The 27,628-nt window shown below is 41.3% G+C and overlaps 1 protein-coding gene across 1 annotated transcript in view; it reads left to right on the top strand.

Annotated features, from left to right (window-relative positions):
- SDK1 (sidekick cell adhesion molecule 1) overlaps positions 1–27,628 on the top strand; it is a 364,412-nt gene that overhangs the window by 245,421 nt on the left and 91,363 nt on the right. Inside the window, exons 16-22 of the mRNA XM_031606919.2 lie at positions 3,254–3,401; positions 4,273–4,413; positions 7,890–8,071; positions 15,517–15,632; positions 19,291–19,483; positions 22,543–22,641; positions 27,359–27,550. Coding sequence (XP_031462779.2) covers positions 3,254–3,401; positions 4,273–4,413; positions 7,890–8,071; positions 15,517–15,632; positions 19,291–19,483; positions 22,543–22,641; positions 27,359–27,550 — 1,071 coding nt within the window. The remainder of the gene's footprint in view (positions 1–3,253; positions 3,402–4,272; positions 4,414–7,889; positions 8,072–15,516; positions 15,633–19,290; positions 19,484–22,542; positions 22,642–27,358; positions 27,551–27,628) is intronic.

Genomic DNA, 27,628 nt, shown 5'->3' with positions numbered 1-27,628 from the left:
GCTCCACTTACTTTACTCTGAAAAAAAAAAGTTCAGATTTCAGAGATTAATCAAAAATTATTCTGACCAATTTTTTGTCTGAACAAATTAATACTTAGAGAATTCTGTCAAGTGTGGTTAACATTAAAATACATTTCTGATTTATTATGTTCTGGGATGTCTGTGCAATGTAATCATACAACTCAAATTCATCACATCATGCCAGTGAGGAGATAATTAAAGCTCCTATAAACAGCATCTGCACATGCTTCACTTTGAGCTCATGAGTTGTCTTGCTGAACTTGGTACGAATATTGAAATGATAAAAATTGAACACAGGGATAAATCTTTGCAAAACAACGCTGTTTTCTACAAACATGACTCAGATCCATATATGATAGTGCTGAAAGATACTTTTTCCCAGGGCAGTGGAAGACTTCGTTGAAGTCCTACCAAAGGAAGGATGAAAAACTTTGTTTTTGTTTGAACTTTTTGCAATATCATGTTGTCATGAAAGACGGATTCCGTAAACTCCAGTAGTATGGTAAATTGCAGTGGTTCCATCTGTGCTAAACCCCTGGAGAAGAAAAGAGATGGAAATGTACTCCAAAGCTGCAAAAATTAGATTTCTGCAGTAGATGTGGTCTGCAATATCAAACAGAAATGATTTTTGAGGAACTTGCAATCAGTGCAAGAATTGTGAGGTAGACAGGGAAATTTAAAAGAAATGCCTCTTGGTGAATAACCAGTGCTATCAAACATGTGTATTGTGAGTGCATCCAAAACTCTTAACAGAACATGTCATTTCTCAAAGCCAAAAATTGCACTGTGTGCTCGAGAGTAGCCTGTGAGATTCTTGGTTTCCAAGAAATTAACTTGGAGAGGCAATTGGAATTAATTCAGAATACCCAATATCCTTAAGAAGATAGACAACTAGCCATGAGTTTTTCAAACAGTGGCAATTACAGCAGAAGAGCAAGCAAGCAAAGCCCAGAGTACACTCTGGGCAGCTTAAGTTAAATGAAGGATTAGTGTGGTCTGTTCAATTTATTTATTAGTTTGACCTGGCAAGTCTCTCACTGTGGAACTTGTCCAGGCTTCCTGGGACAGGCAGGTGACAGTCATCCCTGAAGGAGATGGGAGTTGGTGCTGAAAATCCTATGGAAGGTTTCCAACGTCAGAACTGCTTTTCTACGCAGTGAAAGGAACTGCTGTACTATGCTGGGCTCCCTTCTGTGTTTAAGGAGGGGAATGGCCTCTCAGAATGTTTAGTTTATTGACTGATTGTCCAAAAAAAAGACATTTAAATTTTGAAGGTACTCTGCACAGTTCCTGTATCCACTGCTACAGGAGCAAGCAAATCCCCCCCAAATCTCTTCCCTTTAGGAGTCAGAGTGCCCAAGAGATGGATAGGGTTCGTTTGTATTAGTTTTCAGTTTAATCTCTCTTCCTGCCAGATCTTTTATCTTCCACCAGGAGAAGAAAAAGAATAAATAAAGTATTCTACAGATGCAGCATATAAACAGAGCAGAGCCCCAAGGTGCTGAGGAGATTAATAGACCCTATTGTTGAATCAAACTGCTCACTGCATTGAACTGCTTGGGTTAAGCACTCTCAGGTGGTGTTTACACTAGCAGTTAACAAATGGAGCTGATTTGCTCTAGGAAATGGACCACTACCCAAGAGCTCATACAAAGGTATTTTGCTCTCTTAGTGTTGTCTGTTCTTCCCTTTTCCTCATGCAGCTGCTTCAGGCAACTGACTAAGTCAGCCATGGCTGAACGTTGGCTTATCTTGATTGGGTACTGTGCTCTCTGGATGTCACAGTGTAAGCAGTTGTTTGTAAAGCCTCAAGAGTAACTTGATTAAAAAGGATGGTGCACCAAACTAATGCAGGTATCCTTCCTCTGAGTGCTTTGTAAACAAAGCCCAGCACTGCACTCAGATCCATCGCCATCCAGACCTTGCAGCAGAAGCAGCTGATGGCAAATCATCAACAGCTGGCAGTGATGGAACCTGACTGCTGTGCAAATGTCCCTCTTCAGCGTTCCCAGTATTCTGCTGTGTCAGTTTTCTTGTTAAAAAAGACTTTGTTCTAAGAAAGCCATTACTGGAATACATATATTCCGAATAATTTGAAGATGCAGAGTGTATAGCCCAACAGGCATCACACCCCAGTAGACTTAAACTTGCTAAGGAATCTGCCAGAAAAACACTGAATTAGTGGTTTACATCTTGGTGCGAAGTTTTCCTTTCACATTTGGGACATCTCATCTTCATTTTCAGACAGACGTGGAGGTGACCTGCCAGGAGCTGCGGTGCACTTCTGATGAGCAGCATGCACAGATACATTGCCAAAATCTACAGCTAGCTCCTCAGTCACTTCCAGAAGCATTTGTAATTTTGAGCAGGGAGCCTGAAAACAGCTGGTATTATTTAAAAACTGAACAAATCTTTAAGTTGGCTGCTTCCATTGCTGTACTGTTGCAGCTCAAACCAAATGTCACGTCTCCTTCCCTGCTTCAGTCATGACTTTGGGGAGAATATATACCATCAGGCTGGGAAGAAAAGAAGTCAGGATATTTAATTTTCAACATGCTTAATTTCTGACCTCTTTGAAAACATGAAAATAACATTTTGGGCATCAGAGGAGCTCAGCGTGTGAAGTATCTGAACTGACAGCAAAGGTTTTATGGTACTGCTGGGGCTGTTTATACCAGGGAGCCTTCCTAGGAAATGATTAGACGGAATGCCATGTACTGGAAAAAGAATAAAACGTGGAGAATCCGAAGCAGAAGCTTTCTCAGGTCTTACAGTGAAGGACTGATTTGGCAGAGAACATCACGCTTCTACACCTGCTTGCAAGCTGGGTAGAAAGATATTCCAACCTGCCTGTGAATTTCATTACAGACCTTCCACCAGAGCCACTCACGGGTGTGGTGTTGTAATGGCCTGCCAAACAGATGGGTTGTGAAATACACAGCCCATCTGTCTTTATCATGCTTGTTTCCTCTTTTATTAAAATGTTAATGAATATAGTTTTTATTTATTATGCCATGACATGTGCAGCATCACTTTCCAGTAGACAAATGTGCAATCTGCATAACCGTGTGGGCTGACAAGAACGTTTCTTTTGCTGGAAAGAAACTTCTTGGTAAAGTTCCTCTGAGGAAAACAAGCACAAGAAGCTCCGTGCAGCCACAGACACGTCCTCCCTTCTGCAGAGCTTTCAACAAGCGCTTCCAACAATTTCAAATGTTCCTTATTCCAACAGATTCTCCCTGGAAGGTTCACCTATCAAATCTGGACCCGAAGATGACCAGTGTCACTGTGAGTGGACTCACCCCAGCCCGAACCTACCAGTTCAGGGTGTGTGCAGTTAACCAGGTGGGAAAAGGCCAGTACAGCTCCGAGACCAGCAGGTATGGCAAAAATAAACACCCGCATCCTGCGTACATATGGGAGAAAAAAATGCTGTTTGTGAGAGAATAAAATGAAGTTATCTTTTGCACAATAACCAAGGAGCAGTTATCATTACCCAGGTCTCTGGAGGGTGCTCTGCGTTTGTTAGTAATTGGTGATAATGGCAATTAGGTGATGCAGGAAAGCAGCACACAATGAGAGAGGTGCCCTCGTGTTTCCAGTGTATCAGTGAACAGAATCTTGGAAGGTGATCAAATAGGTGTATGTGCAAGCAAAATATTTTTATTCCTATTGTGTTAAGTCACTGCAGTTAGCCCTGCAAGGAGTACAGCTTTCACCCAATCATTGCAATGTTACTTCTGGAATTCACCCAGATGTGACATAGAAGGATGGCTTCATCAAATTTAGTTTCAAATGCATCCCCCTTCCTCTGTGAACCAGAGCTTGCTGTGAGCTTGAATTGCAGAACAGCTGAACTCTAAATGGCTTTTTCAAAATGTAGGAATTTGATATGAAAAATATTGAAAGAGCTGAAAGAAACAATTTGGAAGGAGTCACAGACACTGGACCTGAGCTCTAACTCATTCAGGCTTGTAATCTTTTTAAAGAGTTGTAGCAGCCTGTGTGATTCAGAGAGAATAAGGTTACCTCAGCTGTCTGTCTTGCTACTTGCTTAACTGATTTCTTATTATGTTGATTTGCTGTAACTATTTCATGCATGTCTACAGCAGTCTGATCAGCATTGTATTTCTTTCAAGTCATCAGACTTTGATAAACGAAACTGTTTTGCTTGAAGTTGGATCCATGAAATAGAAATGTTGCACGTCCTTTTTCTTGACATCCACCTCCGCCACATTCTTTTGCATTCAGGTTGATGCTACCTGAGGAGCCACCCAGTGCCCCTCCTAAAAACATCGTGGCCAGCGGCCGCACCAATCAGTCCATCATGGTCCAGTGGCAGCCTCCTCCTGAAAGTGAACATAACGGAGTTCTTCATGGGTACATCCTAAGGTGAGTAATTTTCTTCCCTCTAAGGTCAAGAACTAGACTGGTGTGTGCATGAGGGAGCTCTGAATGGTGTGATTCAAGGATGTACGAAAAGCTGTTCCTAATGCCATCAAATGTATTATTAGTTATTCTTTACAAACGCCATGGCTGCATTGGTTTGTTACAGACAAGAAAATGCAGACATACAAATTCCAGCCTTTCTTGGTTAGTGAGCTCCAGTCTGCTTTTTGCTGCTAGGTGCTCTGGATGAGCCTGCTGTGTGGGCTAGTTTCCTATGGAGACTCTCAGCATCCAGATAACTTTTTTTCCATTTTCACATATTCTAATTATGATGAAGTGTTTACATGGGAAGTTGGTACCGTGCAGCCTGTGCATTGCAGATGTATTTCTGCTTATTACAACCTCAGCTTACTGCTTGAGAGTTTAACTACCTTACCAAAGACACAACAAACAAGGGACTCCTGCACTATGGAAGAGCAAGAATAGAATCAATAACTATCAGTTTTGTGCCAAACAAAATGAAGAGGGGGGATGACAGGTCAAATGCTTTGTGGCAGACTTTGATTTGGTTTTGAAAATCGGTCAATCGAGTGAGATACTTTCAGTCTCAGCCTGTATTAAAGAGAAACAGATTCAGACATTAACTGGGAATTAGTAATTCATTCAATCTTTTGCTTACATGGGATTTATTTTTAGGAAAGGGTGCTGCCACACCAAGAGACTTTGCTGAGCACTTCTGTTTTCTTATTTTTTAGGACTCAGTTATTCACTCCTGCCCAATTCATCTACAGCTTACTGGATTATTTGGCTTCCTACATTTCCTGCTATGTTAGCAGGCAGCTGGGGCCATCCCTTTCATAAGGGAGGCACTATCTAAATCAGAATTTTTGTGGGAAACTCCTAAGCATTGCACCCCCACTGATGTATTTCTTGCTGATGCTTATAGCCTATTGCAGGCAGATTGCTGACATTTTTAACACAGGGTCTTCCAGACCTAGTAAAAGTTAACTAAATGCTACAGTATAAATGCCAGTCTCCTGTCTGTGCTATGCTCCTGCTTTTGCTGGCATGGGTGGAAATTGTTTTCTGGTGCTGGAATGTTGGTGAGTTATATATAGATAGAGCTGGAAAGTTCCTTCACTCTATAGGCAGAGCTGAAGATGGTTAATCTCCCTGTCACCTGTACTGAGCCTATGAAGTGGTGAGCCACTGGATGGAATGCTGTGGTTTTAAGAGCTGGGGCTCAGTTTGAAAGCAGTGCCAGTCATCACTGACAGGTGGGAAATGATGCTTCAGCTTCTGCCCTCAGCTAAATCTTACCATGAGAGCTGGGCACCCCTTCGCACAGGATACAACATTGTTTGTAGAGTTCTTTCCTTCAAACAAGCCTACTGGACGATGGGATTAACTCCTAAGCTACTCCTGGTGTGTCTGAAGCAATCTCAGCGTTAAGTCAAAAGCAATCCTGTAGCCTTCCACTTCTGGCAATCTGCTCCATTTCATCTGTATAGCATTTTTAGTCATGTTTAACTTAAGTGTTTTCTACAACTTTTATTAGCATAACTGATCCTGGTCCTCACTATAACATCTCTTTCCATTTTAATAGGGAGTGATCATATTCATTATGCTCAATCTGTGGACATTTTTGATGTCTACACACTTTGTCTAGACCACAGAGCAGCAAAAGCATTTATTCAAAAGGAATTTAAGATTATCATATAAAAGCACAGCTGTCCCAGGTAATAAACCAAGCTGTTCTCTCAAGTCAGAATGTGTGGCCGCAGCAATATGTGCACTGATGAAAGGTCTTCCTGCACTGATTTCTATAGAATGAGGGTACACCACCATGCATCCCAGAGACCTGACGCCGAAGACATGCAAGATACTAAATTGATGGAACACCTGATCTTTAAAAGTGAAGGTGCACTGCACAAGTCACACAGAGTATACATCAAAGTCCGCGGTGAGAAAAATCATGAAGACATGACATTTCTGAACTGGCCTTCTTTCTCTGCCCTTTTTCTCCCTGGCAGTATTGCATTTAGGGGAGTGCCATGCTAACAGCATAATAGATTAAATCACAGGAGCACTCTGCACCTTGTCTGCTAGGTGTGAGACAAAACAGCTCTGCGCCAACAATCGGCTTTGCCAAGATGCATACAGCCTCGGCAGGAGGCAAATAAAGGAATAGGTAGATGTCACGTAAAGTAGAAAGAAAGGCATTCAATAAACTCAGCTGAGAGCTGGTACTTTCTTATTTCCATTTGTATTTCTTAAAGGGAATTGTAGGATCACAGATGCTGAGTATGACAAAATACAGTCAGACGAGGAACTCCACAACAGAGGAGAAGGGGGTGGTTGGTGATTAAGAGCTGACCTGATTAGGGGAAGAGTTTAGAACAAAATCTGTTGCTGAAGTACTTGTGGAAGTTGTCTAGCTGTACAGATTTAACTCAGATAAATTTAAAATCAGTCCTTAGGATGTCAATGAAATTGTTCTGTGCCAATAAGATTTTGGTGCTCGTGAGACAAAAGATGAATGAGAGTGAATAAAACTATTGTGGTGAATAAGAACCCAAACGTTCCTATATTTGTCTGTTTTGGAGGGACAGCAATGCCCCACCACCCTGACTTGGTCGCTGTGTTTCTGATTTGGTGTGGGTTAGCACATCACAAGCATCCATTGTACCATTTCAACAGAGGAAGGAAAACACACAGAGTTATTCACATTCAGAGATTTGTAAGGTTTGTTTGTTTTCCATAGCTTATTTATTCTCCGTATTTTCTTGGCCTAAAGAGACACATCAAAGGGGCTGTTTTATGCAGTACAGTTTCTACAGGGGAAAATATATTCTGTTTTCCAGCTTCTTGTGCCTCAGCAAAGAGTTTGTCTGGTTGCTCACCCTAACCTGGTTCAGCCCTCCTGAAATCCCCGTGTTTAACCAATCCTTCCATCTCAAATTTATTCAGTCCTTATTTTAGTTACACCACGAAGTGAATCCAGGTGGGAGGCAGAGATGGCAGTGCCCACAGCTCCCGAAGGTCAGAGCCCTCTGAGTTCTCCTTCTCAGACTTCAGAGGAGGAAAAGAGCATTTCTCAAGCTGATTTACAGCAGCACCCTGATAAAAATCACATCTGGGCAATTTTTCCTACTAAATCACTGGTTTTACTAGACAAGCCACATTTAAAAAGCTGTAATTTTTCTGCAGCCATAAAATAGGATAAAGTACCCATTTTGTTTAGCCCTGTGCGTGTAATCTCAGTGAGATCAGATTATAAATACTATGGCAGTCAAACCAGACGTGATCTTATCAGGAGTTAGTCTGTTGTTTCTCATTAGTTTTCATTCTTCTTTGTATAATTCTACTGTAAAAGCAAGGATATTACCTGTTCACAAAAGAAGCTATTTTGTTAGTCAGGATATTTTCTGTAATTGATACCAACCAATTAACTGCAAGTTTTTCTTCCCATCTGATAGGTATCGTCTGGCTGGCCTCCCTGGAGAATACCAGTATAAAAACATTACCAGTGCAGAAATTAACTACTGCTTAGTGACAGACCTGATCATTTGGACCCAGTATGAAATCCAGGTGGCATCTTACAATGGAGCTGGGCTGGGAGCCTTCAGCAGACCTGTGACTGAGTACACTCTGCAGGGAGGTGAGCAAATCAGAACAAGACATTCTTTGTTGTTACAGTTTAATGCATCTTTTCCTCTGGAGAAGGAGGTAGTCTCAGCTAACAACTTGTAAATGAATGGTCAGTTCAGTCAAATCCAGTAGGCAGCTGTGGGGAGAAAGAAAGTAAGTAGGAAACACAAATTCGAGTGCCTAAGCAGAAACAAAATAAGACCCTACTGCTGTCCTTTTTTTAGAAAAAGCTGTGCATGAGCTCAGAATTCATCTACTTTTCCTGACCTTCATGGTGACATCTTGGCGCATTAGCAGGTCAGAATCATCTGCAGCTGAAGTTATAAATAGAGATGCTGGAGAGAGCTGGGGTCTGTGGAATGGATTTATAGGACACATGAGATGCAGGGGCAGAGGCTCCTCCTGTAGGAGTGGCATAAAGAATATGGCAGGGAATTGGGTTTGTGGTGGTCAAGATATGCAATATGCCACACAGGCAATACTTGAGACAAGCACAAAGCAGACCTATGCCATTACTTCTGATGGTCACAGAACAGCTTGCTTTAGAAATATGGGATAAACTTTAAGGGAAGTGTAGAAAGAGAAATAGAGCCTGTGTAGAAAGCATGTTTTGTAGCACTTTGGGAACGGTGCAGACATTTGCAGAGGAAGATAAAATGATCTTTAAAGCCCTGATTTTTATGTTATGGCCCTTGCATACCTTTCTGGTAAGTGCCTTAAGAAGGGTATAAATTACATTCAAAATAGGATATGTAATTACTTTTTACAACCAGTGTAAGGCATGTTTACACCTCTAGATTGGTATAAAAATCTGTAGGATAATTAAGTACCAGGCCCTTAAAGCTTTCTTATATTCCCATAATTAAGGGATTGTGCTGGATTCTGAGCACTGGACAGTACATGGTCCCTATATTATTGGTCATAAAACAATAAAACTATTTTAAAAGCTTGCAGTTTTACAGAACATCAGTTAATTTATAGTCAGTGAAGATTACGTAGTTGTTTGTTAATTGTTACTACGAGTTCATTATAACATGATTAGATGCAGCTTGAGTTGTAGCGAAATCTTTAAGAAAAGATTATTTGCATGCAATACTAATTAACCACAACAATTAAAATGGGAATCTATCTGTATTTTGTCTTAGGGCATCTAAACCCTCACAGTTTAGAGGAGTCTAGACACACTCAATATCTTTCTAGAAGTATTTATAGCAGACCTTGAAATGCTGTTTTAAAAATTCCTTCTCTTTACAGCCAGGATTAATGTTTTGTATCCCACCATTCTCCACTGAGAATTGGTTTGCACACAGAATTTGAATCTATGTTGTGAATATGCTTGCAACTCATTACTTTGTTTATTTAGACATTTTAAGCTATCGTATCACCTTAACCTTCCATCTGTTAAGATTCAGGTTTGGACTTCACACTCTCTTTTTCTTAAACCCTGCAGCTGATTCTGATTTCCCTTGATATTATGTGCTGTTATCATCATCCTTTATTGATTGGCTGTCCATTGTCATTTATAAGGGTATAAATCCTCTGTTATAAATTAAGAGAAATCAGTCCTGCATTCATATTAACTATTGGGAGTGTTTATGCTGCATGACTACATGCAGTGGCCTGGTTGTCTTGATATAGTGTCTAGCTGTTCAACATTGAGCAGACATAGATGAAAAACTGGTTATCTCTTATTTTTTTATAACTGCATTTAATAACAGCACTACATAATTACTTCATGGATGCTGGAAGCTGCCATCCCCTAATAGATGCCCTACTGGATTTCTGTACAAATCACTGAAGTCTGCTCTAAAAAGATCCTGAATTCTTTTTATGTTTAGAATCGAAAAGAAGGGAGGGTAGCTAGAATGGGTGTAGTTGGAAATTGGATTAATATAAAGACTCCATAAGTAACGCACTGCTGTCCAAACCCCTGCTCGTTTATCTTTCCTGCAGTTGGGAAATGACAGGAGAAACCAGTGTTTTCTTGCTCTAGAATGTCCTTCCCCGAACCAAACCAGCAGGAGTACGGAAAGCCATGTGTGAAACTGCCCTGTAAATCACACTCTGATTTTAATACGAGCCGAGATAAATGTCAAAGACACACACTCCCATCTATCCCTCTCTCCTGCTATGACCACCACCACCTCTATTCTGACATGCATTAAACGATGTGAGCCGTGCTGGCAAGGACCTGTCTGTCTGCTGATGAAAAATACCTGAAATACCTCGTATTAATCAAACGTGCTCTGCAGTCAAAGCCTGGCAGGAAATGAGCACTGGGAGCTGATCACCCCATTGGCAGGAGCAGATCAGCACATTGGCATCTTTGTCGGGAAGAATATTGACTGGCCATACAAGCTGTGGATTTATACCACAACCCGCTCCATTAATCCCTTATTAGCCCTCTGGCATTGTGTTAGCCACTGATAACTAATCAACTACTCAAAGCTCTTCAAATATTTCCAGCCTCTGCAATGCAGCCAAACTAGCAAGATGCTGAAAGATGATCTAAACTTGTAGTGAGACTGGCACGTAATGTCAGCTAGATAAAATGTCAGCAAGACTTACTGCCAAAGCACTGAACTGCCGAGCTCCGGGGTCAGGCAGTTTGACTGTCTCTAAATCTTGAAAGTCTTTTCAGAGTGATATTCAGCGTAATCCTTTGATGCTCTGTGTATATAGGTCTTCCTTCATCAGAGCTTCTCCAGCTGTTCCTTACTTTGATGTTACTTTTCACAGGGATTTGGGCCAGCCTTCCGCATAGGGCAAATTTTACTTATTTAAACAGTGTCCCGCAGGACTTTTCATTGCCATATGAAAAACTGAAGTTTTCCAATATCTTTTCATATGAGTGGCTTTGTGAGGTGTACAAATGTCTTTCTGTATGGCAGTGATGTTGTTTCTGCTCAGTACTGTTGGCCCTGTTTAGCATTTTCTACAGGCTGCTTTGAGAAAGCAATCTTCCAGCTTTTACTTTGGGGCTATCCCTTTCATCTCAGTAGCATGAATACTTTTGAGCTTCTCTTTCCATAAAAACCTCTCTCAGATTTAGCCAAGGCAACGTGTGTAATTAGAGCTTTCATTAAACTCCTTGCATTGGAATTAACCTTTTTTTGTCTACTTTAGCTGATACACTTTTCTGTCGATGCACATCCCAAAGCCAGTCTTGTGTCCTTATTATGTTTATAAGCTTAATGTGTCCTTTGACGTTGTTTTATGTCAATAGCATGCTGTGCATGGACACCTTGAAAGGCCAGGAAAGTCTCAGCAAAAGTTAATAGACTTTTCCCTAAGTTTTTCCTTAGTTTCCCCTTAGGCTTTTTCACCGAAAGTCTTCATGTGGCAAACTTCCCTCACCAGCAGCCTGAAGCATCCAAGGATGCTGGTTTGGGTCTGGCTGCTGCTGTGCAGAAGGTCGGAGCTGTAGCATCAGGATTTTGTAGCTCCAGGTTTTATCACAGTTAGGTGTCATTTGCCATCTCCTGCTTTGCGTTGCTTTTAATGGCTTTACAATGAAATTAGCGGTTGTCTCGGTGAGACCCCTCACTCCCTGTTCTTAATAAAGAAGTGAAATTTTGGCCTTGTGAGAAAGGAACAGAGGCATTTTCCAGCTGCAGGAAGCAGAACTCAACGGTTAGTGCCAAACCTTGTACTTCTGAATTTCACACTTCGACACGTGTAGAAGAGCAGAGAGCCCTGTGTCCATGCACCTGCTGCTGCTCAGAACACAGTACAGCTTGGTGGCAGGAAGGCAGAGGAAGAGGCTTTGCAGGAAGAACTCTCCCCACAGCTCCCAGTACATTGAACGAGCCAAATCCTCACACTGAGAAAACCTGCAGCTCCCTGAGCCTGCCGTGCTGAGACATGAAAGCTGCCAGCCCAGAATTCGGGAGGCTGGGAGAAGCAGGAGACTTCTCCAGGCCTCCGTCAGAGATTTGTATTTTAGACCTGCAGTCTGGCTGTGGGAATCTGTGCAGAGTTTACATGCTACTTGCACATAGCTACAGACAGAATAATTGCATGTACACATGCTTAACCTGATTGCCTTCTCTTCTCTCAATTATCCCATCAGCCAAACCCTTTTAATGGCTTTTATCTAGAGTGCTTCCATGACCTTTTCTGCTTAGAATGCTGCACATTAACTTGCAGTCCCCGGAGCTGAGCTCTTAACAGATTTCCAACAGTATGAACTTTGTAGGGAAGAAAGTAACAGTTGGTTTTGTCTGACCAATTTGATCTGCAGTTCCAAGATGACTCCCAGGTGGGTCTCTGGTGTGAGATGGTTTAGGAATGCTTGCAAAAATCGTGAAGGACAGATTTAAAAACCAAGCACGTAAACGCTTGGGGATTACTTTTGAAACAGCTATTTGACATCAGTAGCTCCTGCACTGCTTGACAACAAGAAACTTGTAGGAAGAGGACAGCTATCCACTGCCAAGTCAGGAAATGTTTTATGGGGACAGCTGCAGCTTCAGCAAGGTGCTGGCTGTGACCTGGGGAAGGTATCTGAGTTCTGAACTGATCGGAAGGTCGGCTCTGGTTTAGCTTCCCTCAAACTTTTTCCTTTTTTAATGCAAAACTGTTCAGATACCCAAGGAAGCCTTGAAGATCAGAACATAAAAGGAGAACTTTATACCGTCACTTTGAAGTAAATTTGAGGTCACAATGCCAATATTTTACTGATTAAAATATAAAAATGTATTATATCACATCTGCAGTATAATTAAGCTTATGCATATTAGATAGACCATGTTCTTTCCATCTTTTAAATACATTCATTGTGATGCAGATGTTGATACTTCAATGAAGATTCTGAAGATGAATTGTAATATAAATCATGGTTTCCAGCATTCTGAAGCGTTCAGGTTTTCTGCTCATGATTTTTACCCTTTCTCTTATCATAGCAGGTTCTCTTTGTGCTGTGATGATTTATTCTTATTTCAGAGAATTACCTCCTAATGAAAGAAAAATATTTCACTCATTAAAAGAAATAATTAACTCATGTGGTTATCCACGTTTCCAAAAGTGCAGTAAACCTATCCTAAGGTGCTTACCTGGCTTTTTGCATGGCGTGCTACATTGAGGGCTGTCAGTGAATCTTCCTCCCATTGTCAAGTTCTGTATTTCTTTGAGTGGGGCTGTTGGTTTATGGCGTGAGGTATAAACTACAGTTTTTCTGTATCACAAGATCAGCGTAGCCAAATAGAGTGGTCATGTTTAACAGAAGGAAGAGGAGTGAGTTGAGGGGAGAATCCTCAGCTGATTTACCCTTCAGGACAGAATGGATGAAATTAGCAATGACATCCAGATGATTTTCTGATAACTAGCTAATTTAGAGGTTTCTTATACAATTTTCTCCTTCAATAACAAATCTCTGGTGGCTACACAATCAGAATATTCCAATATGTCGGAAAGAATGAATTTTGATTTTTAAAAATTCTTATACTATCAATTATACAAAGTATTGAATGTGAGCAAGTTGAAGCACATTTAGTGGCTCTCATAATAAGCAGGTTCATCAAAGAACATGAATAAGTGAAAATACGAGAATGAAGCCAAAGCAACCCATTATGACTTTATATTGACTTGAATATAGATGGCTGTATTTCTGGAGGATTGGATGGGTAACTTAAGTACAAAAACATTGTCATGTCCACGGGTTGATAAGATTATTATAACCTTCCAAAGGCATATAAGGAATTACATAAGGATAGATGGCAAAAAAGGAAATAGGGCCTACATTTTAATGAAAAATTAGAGCAGTATCAGATCAATTTGTTTTTTAGAGCTCAATAATTAAGCATAGTTCATAAAGTGTGACACCAAGCTTTACATTAGGGCAAAACAGTTCCAAATAATATGCCATTTCTGAGGTCAAAAAAACAAATGTGCAGGGCTAAATTTCCAAACCACTTGTCATCGGGGAGTTGTAGTGTCATAGGGCATGGAAGTGGATGTTCTTGGCTTCTTTCAAACCTGAAATCTTCAAGGATTTCTCCAGGTTTCTGAGTTGATATTTCTAAGCTGTGGATGTCTTTGATAGTGGTACACTGTGCCAGCTCTATTGGCTGCACTCTTCCTATACCTTGTGCACCAGTTAAGAATAACAGCCCTTTATGTCTCCTTCAAACAAGTATAGCTTTTGGTGGACAAAGGGACATTTTTACATTTTTGAAGTTAATGTCTTCATTCCTCCTCCATACAAAGACATGTCTTCCAAAAGCACTTTGAAGCTTTAAAAGTTTGTGACCTGTTTTTGAGAAGTATGGGGCAAACTAGCATTTCTCAGTGGGAATTATAGATACTTTCGAGAAGCGTGGGTCATTGGGCTTTAGTAGAATTTCTCCCTTGGAAACAAAAGGAACAAAGTTTTCAAGCTTCAAAACCACTTGTGGATAGTTCCTCTTTCATAGAATACAAAGGTACATGGCTGTCAATATCCATGTTTTTGAAGCTTTATTAAACTTATTTTTTTAGGATTCAAAGGATACTAAGGATATTAGTACTTTTTTTTTTTTTTTTTTTTAATGTACTCAAATAGCAGCTTATTAAACTTACTACAAGCTTGATAGTTTCAGCAAAATAGACCCGACTTAGTATTCCTTCCTCTGAGAACTACAGAAATGGCCTCATAAAGTAATGAGTTGAAGAAATGGGCTGGAAGATATTTAAAGAGATGCTGTGTTAAATGGCAAAATACGTGGTAGGTTTATTATGGGTTTTTTTGAAGCCAGTATGCCTCTGTGTTCCATGCTTTTTGTTTTATGTTGGAGAGACATGTGCTCATTATCTACTTGATATGAAATGCTTACACAACTTTGAGCGGATTTGAGGCTGCATTGGTTCAGATTATACGCAATAAATTCAATATAATGAATGATTATCTTACCAAGATAAAATGAAAACATCTTCAGTTCCCAAGAAAAATCTTTGTGCATGTGATGTGACTTGTCTTAATTTTTAAGTGGCAAAAAATAATAAACAGATCCTGTCACCAGATTATAATTCAGAATTAGAATTTTGATTGTGCTGATTCCATGTTTGCTAGTTTGAGCCTGGCAACTGCATGATATTAAAAGACAAGAAATTTCTTGGTGAAGCTTCATTTCTCTGTGCAGTCATGGATAATTGAAAGAGAGATGTTCACCTATCATTACCTAGCTTCTGTCTCAAGTCTTTATGCGAAACTCATTGTGGAGTAATAAGCTCAGAAATCATTTCAACCCCTCCCCTTGAACAAATTTCTGAGAGAACATGAGAAATAACTCAATTACCACTCTTTCCAAATCGTTGCTGGTTTCCCTATCACAAGAAGTGCATCCTTTTCTCTAGGTTGTTATTACTTTGTGACTCATAAGTGGCACTGAATAGGTTCTGTGCTCATCTTTCTCTTTTGCTCCCTCACCCCACTGCCATTCTGTTTGATTTACTTTTCCTGTCTGCTGATGGGAGCAGTGCCGACAGCTCCGCCACAGAACGTGCAGGTGGAAGCCGTGAACTCCACCACCATCCAGTTCCTCTGGAGCCCTCCACCCCAGCAGTTCATCAATGGTATTAACCAAGGATACAAGGTAAATAGAAGGAAGATTTCTTTAACTTTGTTTGCTTTAACAGTCACGGTATGTAACAATTAGAAGTTGAATCCAATAATCTATGAATGTCCTAGAGGATGGTATATATGAAGGGATATCTTACAGAAGCAAAATGAAGAGAGAACTGGGCAGTTGTTTCTCCTAATATAACTTCCACCAGTTTATGTGAGTTCTGAGAAGGAAGTAGGTCGTAGGCTGGACATTCTGATACCTTTGTCATTTACCTGGAGAATTTCCAAAACCAAAAAACAGTTTGATGTCAAACAGCAAAAGATGCACATCTCTGTGCCACGGAAAATCAGCCCTGAGATTCCTATCTACTCTAATGCAAAACTCCCATTCATTTAATTAGGCACCAAGATGTCACACCAAATATTTGTCTTAACTTTCCCACTGTGATGATTTTGGAGATGTAGAAATGTAAAATTTTTAATCACGCTTGATGGAGCGGCGTTGACGCGGCGCGTCCTTGTTGATGGGGCAGCTGGCAATATCTATTAGCAGCGCACAGCAGAGAGTGCTTCACGGAGCACTTGTGGGTCCTTTCACCAGTGGAGTGTTTGCTAAGGAGGGAGCTGAGTGCTTTATTTCTGTCTCTCAGGAAGGACTGCTTAATAGAAACTCCTCCAGCAGTTCAGCAGCAGGGATATAATTTAGGAAGTATTTAAAAACATTCTTAGAAAGAACCAAGAGAAATCTTGCAGTGATCGCAGAGCAGGACAAGGGGAGATGGGCACATTTTGTTAGCAGGAGAAGGAAGCTTGGCGTAGCTGTTGGGTGAGGGAATGTTCACCGAGCTGAGGAGGATGTGCAGTTCAGAAGATAGGCTGTGAACTGTGGGTGCATTTTTGGAGTTTGAGAATCGATGATGAGAATTGATTTTCCAAGTGAAGGGTTTGGGAAATCAGCCCTATGAGGAGAGGCTGAGGGAGCTGGGGCTGTTTAGTCTGGGGAAGAGGTGGCTGAGGGGAGACCTTATTGCTCTCTTCCAGTACCTGAAAGGTGCTTACAGTGAGAGCGGGGTAGGTCTCTTCTCACTGGTGACAGGTGACAAGACGAGGGGAAATGTCCTCAAGTTGCGCCAAGGTAAGTTTAGGTTGGACCTTAGGAAACACTTCTTTACAGAAAGGGTGGTTAAACATTGGAATAGGCTCCCCAGGGAGGTGGTTGAGTCACCGTCCATGGATGTGTTTAAGAGCCATTTGGATGTGGTGCTTGGAGATATGATTTAGCAGAGGGTTGTTAGAGTTAAGGTACTGCGGTTGGACTTGATGATCCTTGAGGTCCCTTCCAACCTGAGTAATTCTATGATTCTATGACTAAATGAATCATAGAATCATAGAACCATAGAATGGCTTGGGTTGGAAGGGACCTCAAGGATTGTGAAGCTCCAAACTCCCGACACATGCAGGGCCACAAACCTCCATCTCTAATACTAGACCAGGCTGCCCAGGACCCCATCCAACCTGGCCTTGAACACTTCCAGGAATGGGGCATCCACAACCTCTTTGGGCAGCCTGACAAGACTTGATCCTCCTCTGATGTTTCAAAGTGATGGAGAAACCAAGGTAGATGTATGCAGGTGTGTTTTAACATTCTTTTTCCCATTTCTCATAAGGAACTTATTTCTCATACAGAACAGTGATGGTTGCACAATCCCCAGTTGAGACAGCATGTGTGTGTAGAAGTGTATGTCTTTTTTCCCAAGAAAGCATCAGCTCTCAGGACTAGGTTACTGGCAGGGTATTTAGGCTACAGAAGTATATCCTGAAATAGAAGCAGCTGGCTTCTGCTTGGGCTGTAGAGAATGAACGAACACACTTTGGGGGTCAGTGGACTGCAGCACACTGTAATTATCTGGTGCCAATCCAAACGTGGTGAGCTCAGTCAGATTTGGAGAAGCCATCTTTTAGATTTTTATTCTTTGTTTTATTCAAACACATCTTCAGTACAAAGAGCTTTAATGTCATTGCCTGGGTATCTCCAATTTAAATTTAGATTTAATTATCAATTTTATAAAATAACCAAAATCATGGTTTGTATCTGTCAGCATTCAGTAAAAGTTTCTGAGGTTATCACAATTTCTCTTTACTTGGAGTTCTTTGATTGCATTAAATTGCAATAGCTTTATAATTTCTTATGGGGTTTGTGAATTGCAGCACAAAGACTGTGAGAACAGTTCTGTGACAGTGTTTTCTGCATAGTTTATTTTGTATAATTTATACATACCAGTACCAAAGCTAGGCCTTTGCTTTACTTCAGGGTTAAACCCATTTTGTCCTTTAATGGACAAAATTGTTCACTTTTATTTCCTGCACATGTCTTCTATAGAATGTGCAATGATATTCAGTCTAATGTTCAGTCCCTCAAAGTTATTAATGCCAATTGTAATCCACAAAGGTGATTTAGAAAAGAAAATAAAACTTACAATTCCATCAACCATTATCCAGTTTTTATCTTTTCTTTGAAATTTATTTGCATTTCAAGAAGTAGTAAAGTGCACCTTTCAAATATGAAATATTTCTAACGAAATGACTCCTTATAGTGCTTTAACTGTGCTTTCTGACTATAAGGAGTATAGTCTCATTATCAGCCAATAGATGTTGGCGAAATGTGTTAAATATGGCTCAATAATTTCAGGCATCTATTCATGTTTATGAGCCTGAAATCAATACAAGTAGCATGATTTACACAGATACTGAGTAAGGCATAGAGTTTTAGCATGCTTATATAAGCCACAAGATAAGGATTTTTGGACATAATAGAAATTTCTGAAGCACTTTAAAGCTTTAGGCCTTGAAGTTGTTAAGGTGATTTCAAAAATTGTTTTAACATTTTGAAGTCATTTGCAAAAAATCAACTTCTGAAGTCCTCATTTAGGTAGTTACAGACAAGGTATTCTACCCTAAGAAACACTGATCTCCCAGCAGGGCCACTGAGATGACTGAAACCTGGAAGAACTATGGCTTGCCAAGCACGTTACTTTAAATGCATAAAGATTTCGTCAGGAGCCTCACTTTTGGGACTTAGGAGCTAAAAACTGTACTAATCCTTCTTAAATCCACGTTCTATTCTTTCTGTAGTTCCAAAACTTTTTGTGGCTGTCCTCACATCATCAGGCACTGAAACATTACTTGGCTCTTAGCAGTGCTGGTCTATGGGATGCTGAAGGCTGTGGGAGGGGAAGGAGGATTTCTCCCCCTAGTGGGATCTTCCAAGGAACCCCATGTTGAGATGAAGCTTTTATCTCAGAGTAGCACTGAAGTTCCCTTTCTTACTGCATCTTTCTTTCAGCAGCAGGGATTGTCCAGCTCGGAGGGACACAAAAGACTCATGCCATACAAACAGGCAATTGCAATAATTTTGGCCTTGTTCAGTAGCAGAAATTGAGAGCTGTAATACCTCTATAGTATCGATATGTCCCCTATTGCTAGTAAGCATTACACACATCCCTCCAGTTATCATGGTAACAGTGTTCTGTCCATCTGTTCAGAGTCAGAGCTGACAGTAGTCGAACAGCATTGCTTGTTTTTCACAATCAGATTAAGATGGTTTTGGCAGCCTAGCGTGCTCCAGTTCTCTAGTTCTGAATGGACGCATCTCCTAATGACAGCTCATCCACGTTCACATTCCCTAGCTCCTCGCGTGGCCAGTGGATGCTCCAGGCACTGTGACAGTGGTCACAATTGCTCCAGATTTCCACGGTGTTCACAGTGGCTGCATCACCAACCTGAAGAAGTACACCACTTACTACACATCAGTTCTGTGCTTCACCACCCCTGGCGATGGGCCGCGCAGCGCACCGCAGCTCCTGCGCACGCTGGAAGACAGTGAGTATTCAGCACTGGTAGAGAATCTCAGTGCTCATGTTTGGCTTGGTTGGAGAGAAAAGCAAGAATTGTGACATCTGGGTGCTTAAAATCAGGCCTGAAGTTGACAAAGCGGCTTGTAGTCTCTTGTCAAGTTAGTCTCCATCAGACAGTGAGCTCAGCTGGTTGGCCACACGTGTTCTTTTTGCTGCTGGGAAATGAAAGGCTGGAGCTGAAATCTCCATGGTGTGGTTCAGCTAACGCAATGCATCGTTTGTCTGTGAACCCTTATGTTCTTAAATCTGTGTTCAGGTATCCAGATAAATATGAATTGATCTGAGGAATTGAGCACCAGGGTTTCCTGTAGAAATCAATGATTTATTTAAGTTTGTTTCCTTCTGCTATTCAGTATATTGAAAATGCCTATATCTGTACTATATTGCAAGTATTTGTATAAAGTGAAACAACCAGCATCATGATGATTTACCAGCTTCCTCTCTGCAAACTGAAGTCACATCCATGGACTGAAATACAAGCTAAATAGTTTTGTATACAGATTGTTTCCTGCGTCAGAAAATATCTTGGCCTCTGTGGCTTCCTGGAAGTGTTTGCTCAAGACACGTCTGTGGCTAACACATCCAGCATGTCTGTTCAGATGACAGCTGAGTTGCAGTGGCACTCATAGCTAGCTATGTGTCCACAGTGATCTTGGTTCTCGACAGGGTTTCTTCTCACAGAGCATCTCAAACAACTGCTGCACATTTACAGATCCAAATAAGAATTTAAAAATGTCTGCCACAGCCATGAAGATATTGTTTTTAGAAATACTACTTCTCCTTAACAGGGATCTTTTAGGTTAGTCAGTGTTCCCGTAAAGAAAATTCTGATTAACAACAGCATTCACAGAAGTGAGGCTCAGAGTGCTAATCCATTTTTTCTTTAGATACTCTTGAAAGTTTATGAAGAAAATTAAGTACTTTCCTATAGATTTTGATTTTGTGGTTCACCTCCTCCATATGCCCCAGGAACAGATGCTAGACTAAAGCCTTTGCTTGTTAGAAGGTTGCACAGATAGCAATGCAACCAGCAGAAATCTTATGAGCTATTAATATGAACTGATAGGTTCTTAACTGGAGTCAAAGCAAAACGCACGGAGGAAAGAAAAACATGTGTTAGGTTCTTATGTGTAGTATGAACATTTTGCCTGTTTTCTTAAGGAAATGAGGCCATTGGCAGTGTTGATGTGTTGGTTGTCTGTCTCAGATCCATCTGTCTTTCTGCCTCCAAAAACGTTTTGATCCCATGGCTAATTGCAGGAAGCCAAAGATGGGCGGCTCCTAGGATTTCATGGGAATTAAGCAGCTGGGAAGAGGAAAGAAACTATTAATATTTCTGCTAAAGGAGAAATGAGCCTTAGAAACTTTATGAAATTATGAGAAGGGCACAGTCAGACACATGGAATATTTCAGGGAGATGCACTAGAAATTTCCATCATGATACATGAAACGTCAGAAAGTCAAACTGGTGTATATTTGTTGTGTATGCAGACATGTGCAGCACAGAGCTTCTGCACGAGAGATGAGCAGCATTTTTTGATTCTGAGTCCTTCAGAAATGTTTTTGTGATGACTGAGAACTTCAGTGTAGCACGGTGTAATGCATCTTTGTGGAGGACTCGTTGAATCTAACTTGTTCCAGGATTTATGTGGTGGGTAAAAAGGTTTGAAAGGACTGTCATTCACGGTCTCAGGTGATCATTTTCTGTGTGTCTGTAAAGCCAAGTTGGGCAATCCTTTATAAAACAGCGCAAGTAAATCTGTTTGCTGATGAACTGTAGGTCAAATAAAATGTGACATCCAGTCAGAAGCGATGCGTCCTGGCTTGGTGTAACCTGCACCTGCTTTTCATTATGGCATTAAAACTGGAACGCGATGGCAGGAGCTAATTGGAGTAAAGCTTTGTGAGTTTGTGGCTTGCATGTGTGCAGATACGTGTTCCTGAATAGTGCATAATTGCTGTGCTCTCGTCGGGTATTCCCGAGATCACTACCAGATCAGCACTTTTCTTTACTGCTTTGACTACTACACATTGCAGAATGGATTTGGAAATTTTCCTCCCTAGGATTGCAGAATTGCAAATGTGGTCGCAGCCGACCTACTGGCAGGCTTCTTTCTTTATCGTAGCTGGAGGGGAATGAGAAACTGGACTAAAGCACAGAGGAAACAAAATATGAAATTGCAGACGAGAAATTGCCAACTGATGTCAGCAGAGCTGGAGGATACTCAGGCAGGGATCCAATGACAGAAGCAGAGCGAATATAAAGTGAACAAAAACTCCTTTTTCCAGTACATCGATTGAAGACAGAACAGCAGTTGGATCAAAAATCAGTCAGGATGTCTTCCTTGAAGATCAAAATTGAGGGAGGATGGCATATTCTTGACAGTCATTCCATTTTATGCTCTTTCATTGCACACTAGGGAGCTGAAATTTTTAAGAGCTCTTGAGCTACATCATAAAAATCCTTTAAAAGTTTCACACACTTGTATTCATTTTGCAGAAGATAGTTGCCATTATGCTGGACATTTTTAGAGATGTTTTGAGAGACTCTGTCCAAGTTTTGAGGCTACCCTTGCTCTGACCTTCGCCTGCTGAAGGCTCCTTGCAGGCAAAGGGAGCACAGCCCCAAGGAAGCTGCACAGAGCAGCCTGGGTCCCCACATGCTGTCGGGGTGAAACAACAAACACAATCACTTCCAACATTGCCAGCTTGATTGTTCTAATTAGATTAGATCAAGAAGAAAGACAGAGAACACATTGCATGCAGGTCCCCTGCTGCTGCTCTCTTCAGTTCTCTGCACAGTTGGGATGATGACTAGATAAAATAATTTATGTGATGATAGCCAGAGTGCTTCTTAACACCTTCCATCCTCCCCTCTCCCCTGCAGCTCTCACTGATGTTTCCAGCAGGCTTCCCTTGGTCCCAGCTCCATGTTGCAGTCCTCCAGCCCTAACCTTGCCACATGAATCACATCAGAAGTAAGTGGGCTTCTCATGTTAACAGATTTCCTTTTCTGATTGCCAGAGCCGGGAGCTGTGGGACACCTGAGTTTCACTGAGATTCTGGACACGTCTCTCAAGGTCAGCTGGCAAGAACCTGTAGAGAAAAATGGCATAATTACAGGCAAGTATCAGCTGCTTTTTTTTTGTTTTTTTTTTACTTTTTTTTTTTCTCCAGTGTGTGGGGTAGAATGTATCACTGCAATGAGAAAATGTTTGCATAATAGAACATTTAGGGAGAACTGGCTGCTGCGAGTACTGGTTTCCTGGTTCATCTTTTGGGTAATTGAAATGTCAGCTAGGGCACATTATAGAAAGTACGGGTCCAATTACTGGCAGCTCATGATTGTGGTCACTGAAAAGGCAGTCTTTATTAGAAATCAGCTCCCCATGGAGTCGATGATCTTGTTAAATCTTCTGCGACCTCCACCTCTGCCACTTTAAAGTCTGAAACTTTGCAAGTTGGGATTTCCTACGTTGAATTTACAGCTGCAAAATCTGAATTGGCATTGCTAAGATTTGCAATCAAGACCAACCCTGAAATCAGCAGTATCCTTCATCTGTCATCAAGTGGCCTGGCTGCGGACTGCAGGACAGAAAATTTGCATGTCATTACTTAATTCTGTATAAACCATCACAGCAGTTCAGAATTCTTGTTTCTTTGATGAGCTGGCCATCTGACTGCTCCCTGCTATTTATCTATTTATTCCATGCCAAAGTAGATGTAACATCAGCAACTTCATTATTTTTCATAAAGGCAGCTATTAATAGTGGAGAAAATCTCTAGCTGTTATCGAGAGAGGCAATATTGTTTTCAAATGGAAAACTATTACTTCTGCACAGGATGGACATTCCATCTAACAAAGGATTTCAAGGTTGTGAATTGCAAGAAAACTCTCAGGTTTTAAATGAGCTAAAATCGTAGTTGGGAAGGGATCACTTTGCATGGATCCAAATATTCTGTTTTGACAGCATTGACCTTTAGTTTTTAATTTAATAAATGTGTATATATATATATATATTTTAAGTAAATGCTTTTGGGGATTACAAAGAAAAGAAAAGCAAACAGACTCTTTGGCCCCTCCGCATTGCACCAGCCCAATTTCATGAAACATTTCCACTTTGGCAGGGCTGGTTATTTGGATCGGACTTGCTTCTGTCTGTGTTTGCTCTGTGAATCTCTAAGGCACTGTTTATATATGTTACTTCCATGATGTTTATGTTATCCATGAGTTTTTTATGCATGTATTCTTATGCCTTCTACCTCAGTAGCCTTCCTGGAATATGCATTGATTTAAGTGGGTCAGGATCAAAAACTAATAACCTCTGATAGCAGAGCAGTATTGATTCAGTGAGGATGTCCAAAGCCTTCAAGCCCGAGTGCTTAAATTTAGGTACCTAAATCCAAATCTAGTTATCTAAGCAGTACGGTGCAATATCCATCCATGCAAAGCTGCAGTTTGCAGCACTCTTAGTGCTGCAGAACTGTGCTCCTAGAAACGATCTGCAACCAGAATGGGTTGAAACTTGGTGGAGCAAAATGATGGTCTGTGTTATACTTGTGGCAAATTCTTTTAGAAAGAAGGAACTCAAAGAGTTCACAAGGAAATGCTGATGTAAAAAAAGCCCAGCAAAGTTTATACGGAAACAGAAATGTCCTTAATGCCACAAACTACATTTAGACTGGAAAAGCAGCAGAAGTGTTCATGGCCCTGAGCGCCTCGGGGGGGTTGCAGAGGGCCACGTGGAGTTCTGAGAGCTTTTCCTCTTCATTTCTGCTCATTGAAACCTTTACAGGCACTTCTTGTTGCGTGCAGCGGCGCTGGGAGGAGGAGTGCACAGAGGAGGGGGCTGGCAGTCACCATGCTCTGGGAAATTGCCCATTACTCTTGCTGTAAATTTGAGTATCTTCCCCTTTCCCTCAGCAAACCCTGATTTATGAGGACCTGGATGCAGACGGACAGTTTGTGATTGGGTGTTCTGCTCACTGGTAGAGAATTTACTCCAGATCAACGAAAAATTATTTCTGAAACTCCTCCGGCCATTAGTTTCTGTTAGGCAGCTTTTCATGGCTTTGATGGGCGCGATGGCAAAGTGCAGGGCAGCTCCATGGCACCGTGCTGCTCCTGGTGTGTGGGCACCAAGGGAAGCACTGGGCTCCCCATGCGTGCTGCTGGCAGAGCAGAGAGCACGTTGTTACCAACCACATGTCCCAAAGTCCTGCCCATCTGTCTGTCATCGTGGCTTAAATGCCACTTGGGGGGATGCTCGATGTTGTTTCTTTCCTTCAGCATTGTTTCATCTGTTTTAGTTATGCATGATTACATCAGGCTTTGTGTCAGCTCGGCATATATGTGTGTATTTTCTGTTTTTATACAACCAGAATTTATCCATACTTCAGGACTGAAATATCTGCAGTAAATGCTGCCTCTTTGTCTTTTCTTCAATTTGCATGTGAGCTGAAAAATATTTCCCAGCGAACATCTTTTCAGCAAATAAATACATAGAGACTGTGTGCCTAATGGGCAGGAAAGCTGGGGCTCATCCCTGCAGTCACAGGGGAGAAAACAAAATGTTCAAAGAATAATCACCAACATTTGATGTATATGCAAAGTTCATTGAGATGGGAGGGAAGATGTCTCAATCATTCACGACTGCCTTGTATGCAGTGCAGGAAACTTCTTGCTGCTTGTAAGCAACAAATGGATGGGGAGAGCATGAGAAGTCCCCTGCTCATTGCTTATTCTGTTTCTTTCTTTGAAAAATGCATTCTGTTTTATTCTAGGATGATTCCCCTTGATTCCTTCTGCTGGTCCTTGTGCAGGGTTCAACACATAAAGTCAACAGAGTCCGTCAGATTTGTCAAAGTCTTCATGCACTTTATAATCTTGCCTGTACTATACACATTCTGATCACTGCAAATGATTCTCAAGCTAAGGGCATCAGGTCATTCTAGTGTCTCTGAGATATGGGTAAATTACTGACTTAATTTAATCCCATCTAACAGATGGGACGTTTCAGACACTTGCTTGAAGCTTGCTCCAGGTGAGCTTTCAGGAGTTTTCCTCCTTCCCCCAGGTAGCATGTTGTCAGGCAGGTGGTTGCAATGTAGCTCAAATGGTTGAAGTATCACCTCTCTGCTGTTTATCACTGCCCTTTCACCTGAAACATAATTAATGACGATGTGAGTAGTCTGAGTCCATTTTCATACAAATATGTTAATGTGAAATTCTGTCAGTGATGGCAGCTAGCACCCGAGGGAGGATAACATCTCACACCTTTCAAACTCTCTCACAAATGAGTGCCTCACCATGCTTGTAGTTCATGAGATGATGTTTCCTTGTTGATCAAAACCATAAGGTATTTTGCTATTTCAATGTGTTAATCAGCTTAGGTTTAAAAAAAATAAAAATTAAAATAAAAAAAAAAGCCAACAACTCCAACTGGTCTAAATTCTTCATCTTATCTGATGGGAACAGGAACCCAGTGGGGAGTTTCTCTATCCAGCTTGCCTCGTGCATGGTTCTCTCAGTGGGGTTCCTTTCTGTTAGCCCTTTTCATTCACTTCCATTTCACAGGCATTCAAGAGCTATGGGTATTTTTTTCCCCTTTTTTTCCCCTGAGTCAAATCACAAAGAAAGCTGCAATCAAGCAAACTTTTCAGACACACTCTCTGGAGACTGGTGCAGCAAGGTTCAAGTGGGTTCAACTGAGAATAAAGTGGGACTGGGCAGGAGGAGGACAAGCAGATTTGGAGATAAAATTGAGCAAATCAGACAGTAGAAAGTTTCAAAAGTTCTTGGAAGGCAAATGGTTATAAAAGCGATAAAAAGAAATGAGTTTTAGAGCCTGGTTATGATATAAGAATAATGTGGGGGTCAGGTGAGTGCAGTCCTGGACAATAGATTGGCTACGCTACGGTTTTGAAAGAAAGGATAATGATTCACCCTGCTAAAGGATTTGTGTGAGGAACAAGCAGTGGGGAGTAAGGGTTTTTCTGGTTCCTAGAGGATTCCCACCATGTTTCTTCATGATCATCATTGTTAGGTTTGTAAGTATTTCCAGATACGCAGCAGCGAAGGTGGCTTCAGCCTGGAAAAGAAGTGTCCCTGCTCAGCGTATATAGATTTTTAATGAGGTGTTCTAGATGGTGAGAAAATGTTTTATTTTCCAGTGTTTCTTCCTATTCATTGTGCAGAGTTCACAGAATGAAAGTCTGCCTTTCTGTGAGATTATCCTCGGGTTTCCTAATCATTGCACAGCAAGCACTGTCCATTCATAGAAAAACGGAGAGACTCCAGTGCGACTCCGTGCCCCCATGAGTAATCTGATGGGCAGAGCTTATCAGAAATAACAGTATTACAGAATACTTGATTATTTAAGTCAATGTTTATTTTAACTTTTTTTTTTTTTTTACTTTTTTTTTTTTTCCTGTCAATAAAAGGTTTCCAGAATCATAAAATCATAGAATTGCTCAGGTTGGAGAAGACCTTAAAGATCATCAAGTCCAATCACAACCTCACCGTACTACCTTAACAACCCTCCACTAAATCATGTCCCCGAGCACCACATCCAAATGGTTTTTAAACACATCCAGAGATGGTGACCCAACCACCTCCCTGGGGAACCTATTTCAGGTTGGAAAAGACCACTAAGATCATCTACTCCAACCATCCATAGTACCACTCCATAACTGTCCAACCAAAGCACCAGTGACCACAAGCATGCCTTACAGAGGCATTCATTTGCCAATCTCTGGGTTATTGCAAAACAGTGCTTTAGGAGAAAAGCCAGACCCCACCACTGCCACAGCCTCTGACTGCTGTGTCATTGCTTTCCAGGCTACCAGCTCTCCTGGGAGGTGTATGGCAGGAACGAATCCCGGCTCAGCCGCACGCTCACCAACACGACTCTGGAGTACAAGATCACGGGGCTGTCATCTCTCACCACGTACACCATCGAGGTGGCAGCTGTGACTGCGAAAGGGAGCGGGTGGGTCACGTCCTCCACCATCTCATCTGGGGTGCCTCCAGGTTGGTGAAACTTCACGGAAGGGGTTAAAAAGGGCTGATTTACACGTACACCGAGGGTCACAAGGGATTTTGATTGGG

This window comes from Phasianus colchicus, chromosome 16, assembly GCF_987193195.1.
Source record: "Phasianus colchicus chromosome 16, bPhaCol1.hap1.1, whole genome shotgun sequence".
NCBI classification, from domain to species: domain Eukaryota; kingdom Metazoa; phylum Chordata; class Aves; order Galliformes; family Phasianidae; genus Phasianus; species Phasianus colchicus.
This window is presented reverse-complemented; position numbering and strand designations above follow the sequence as displayed.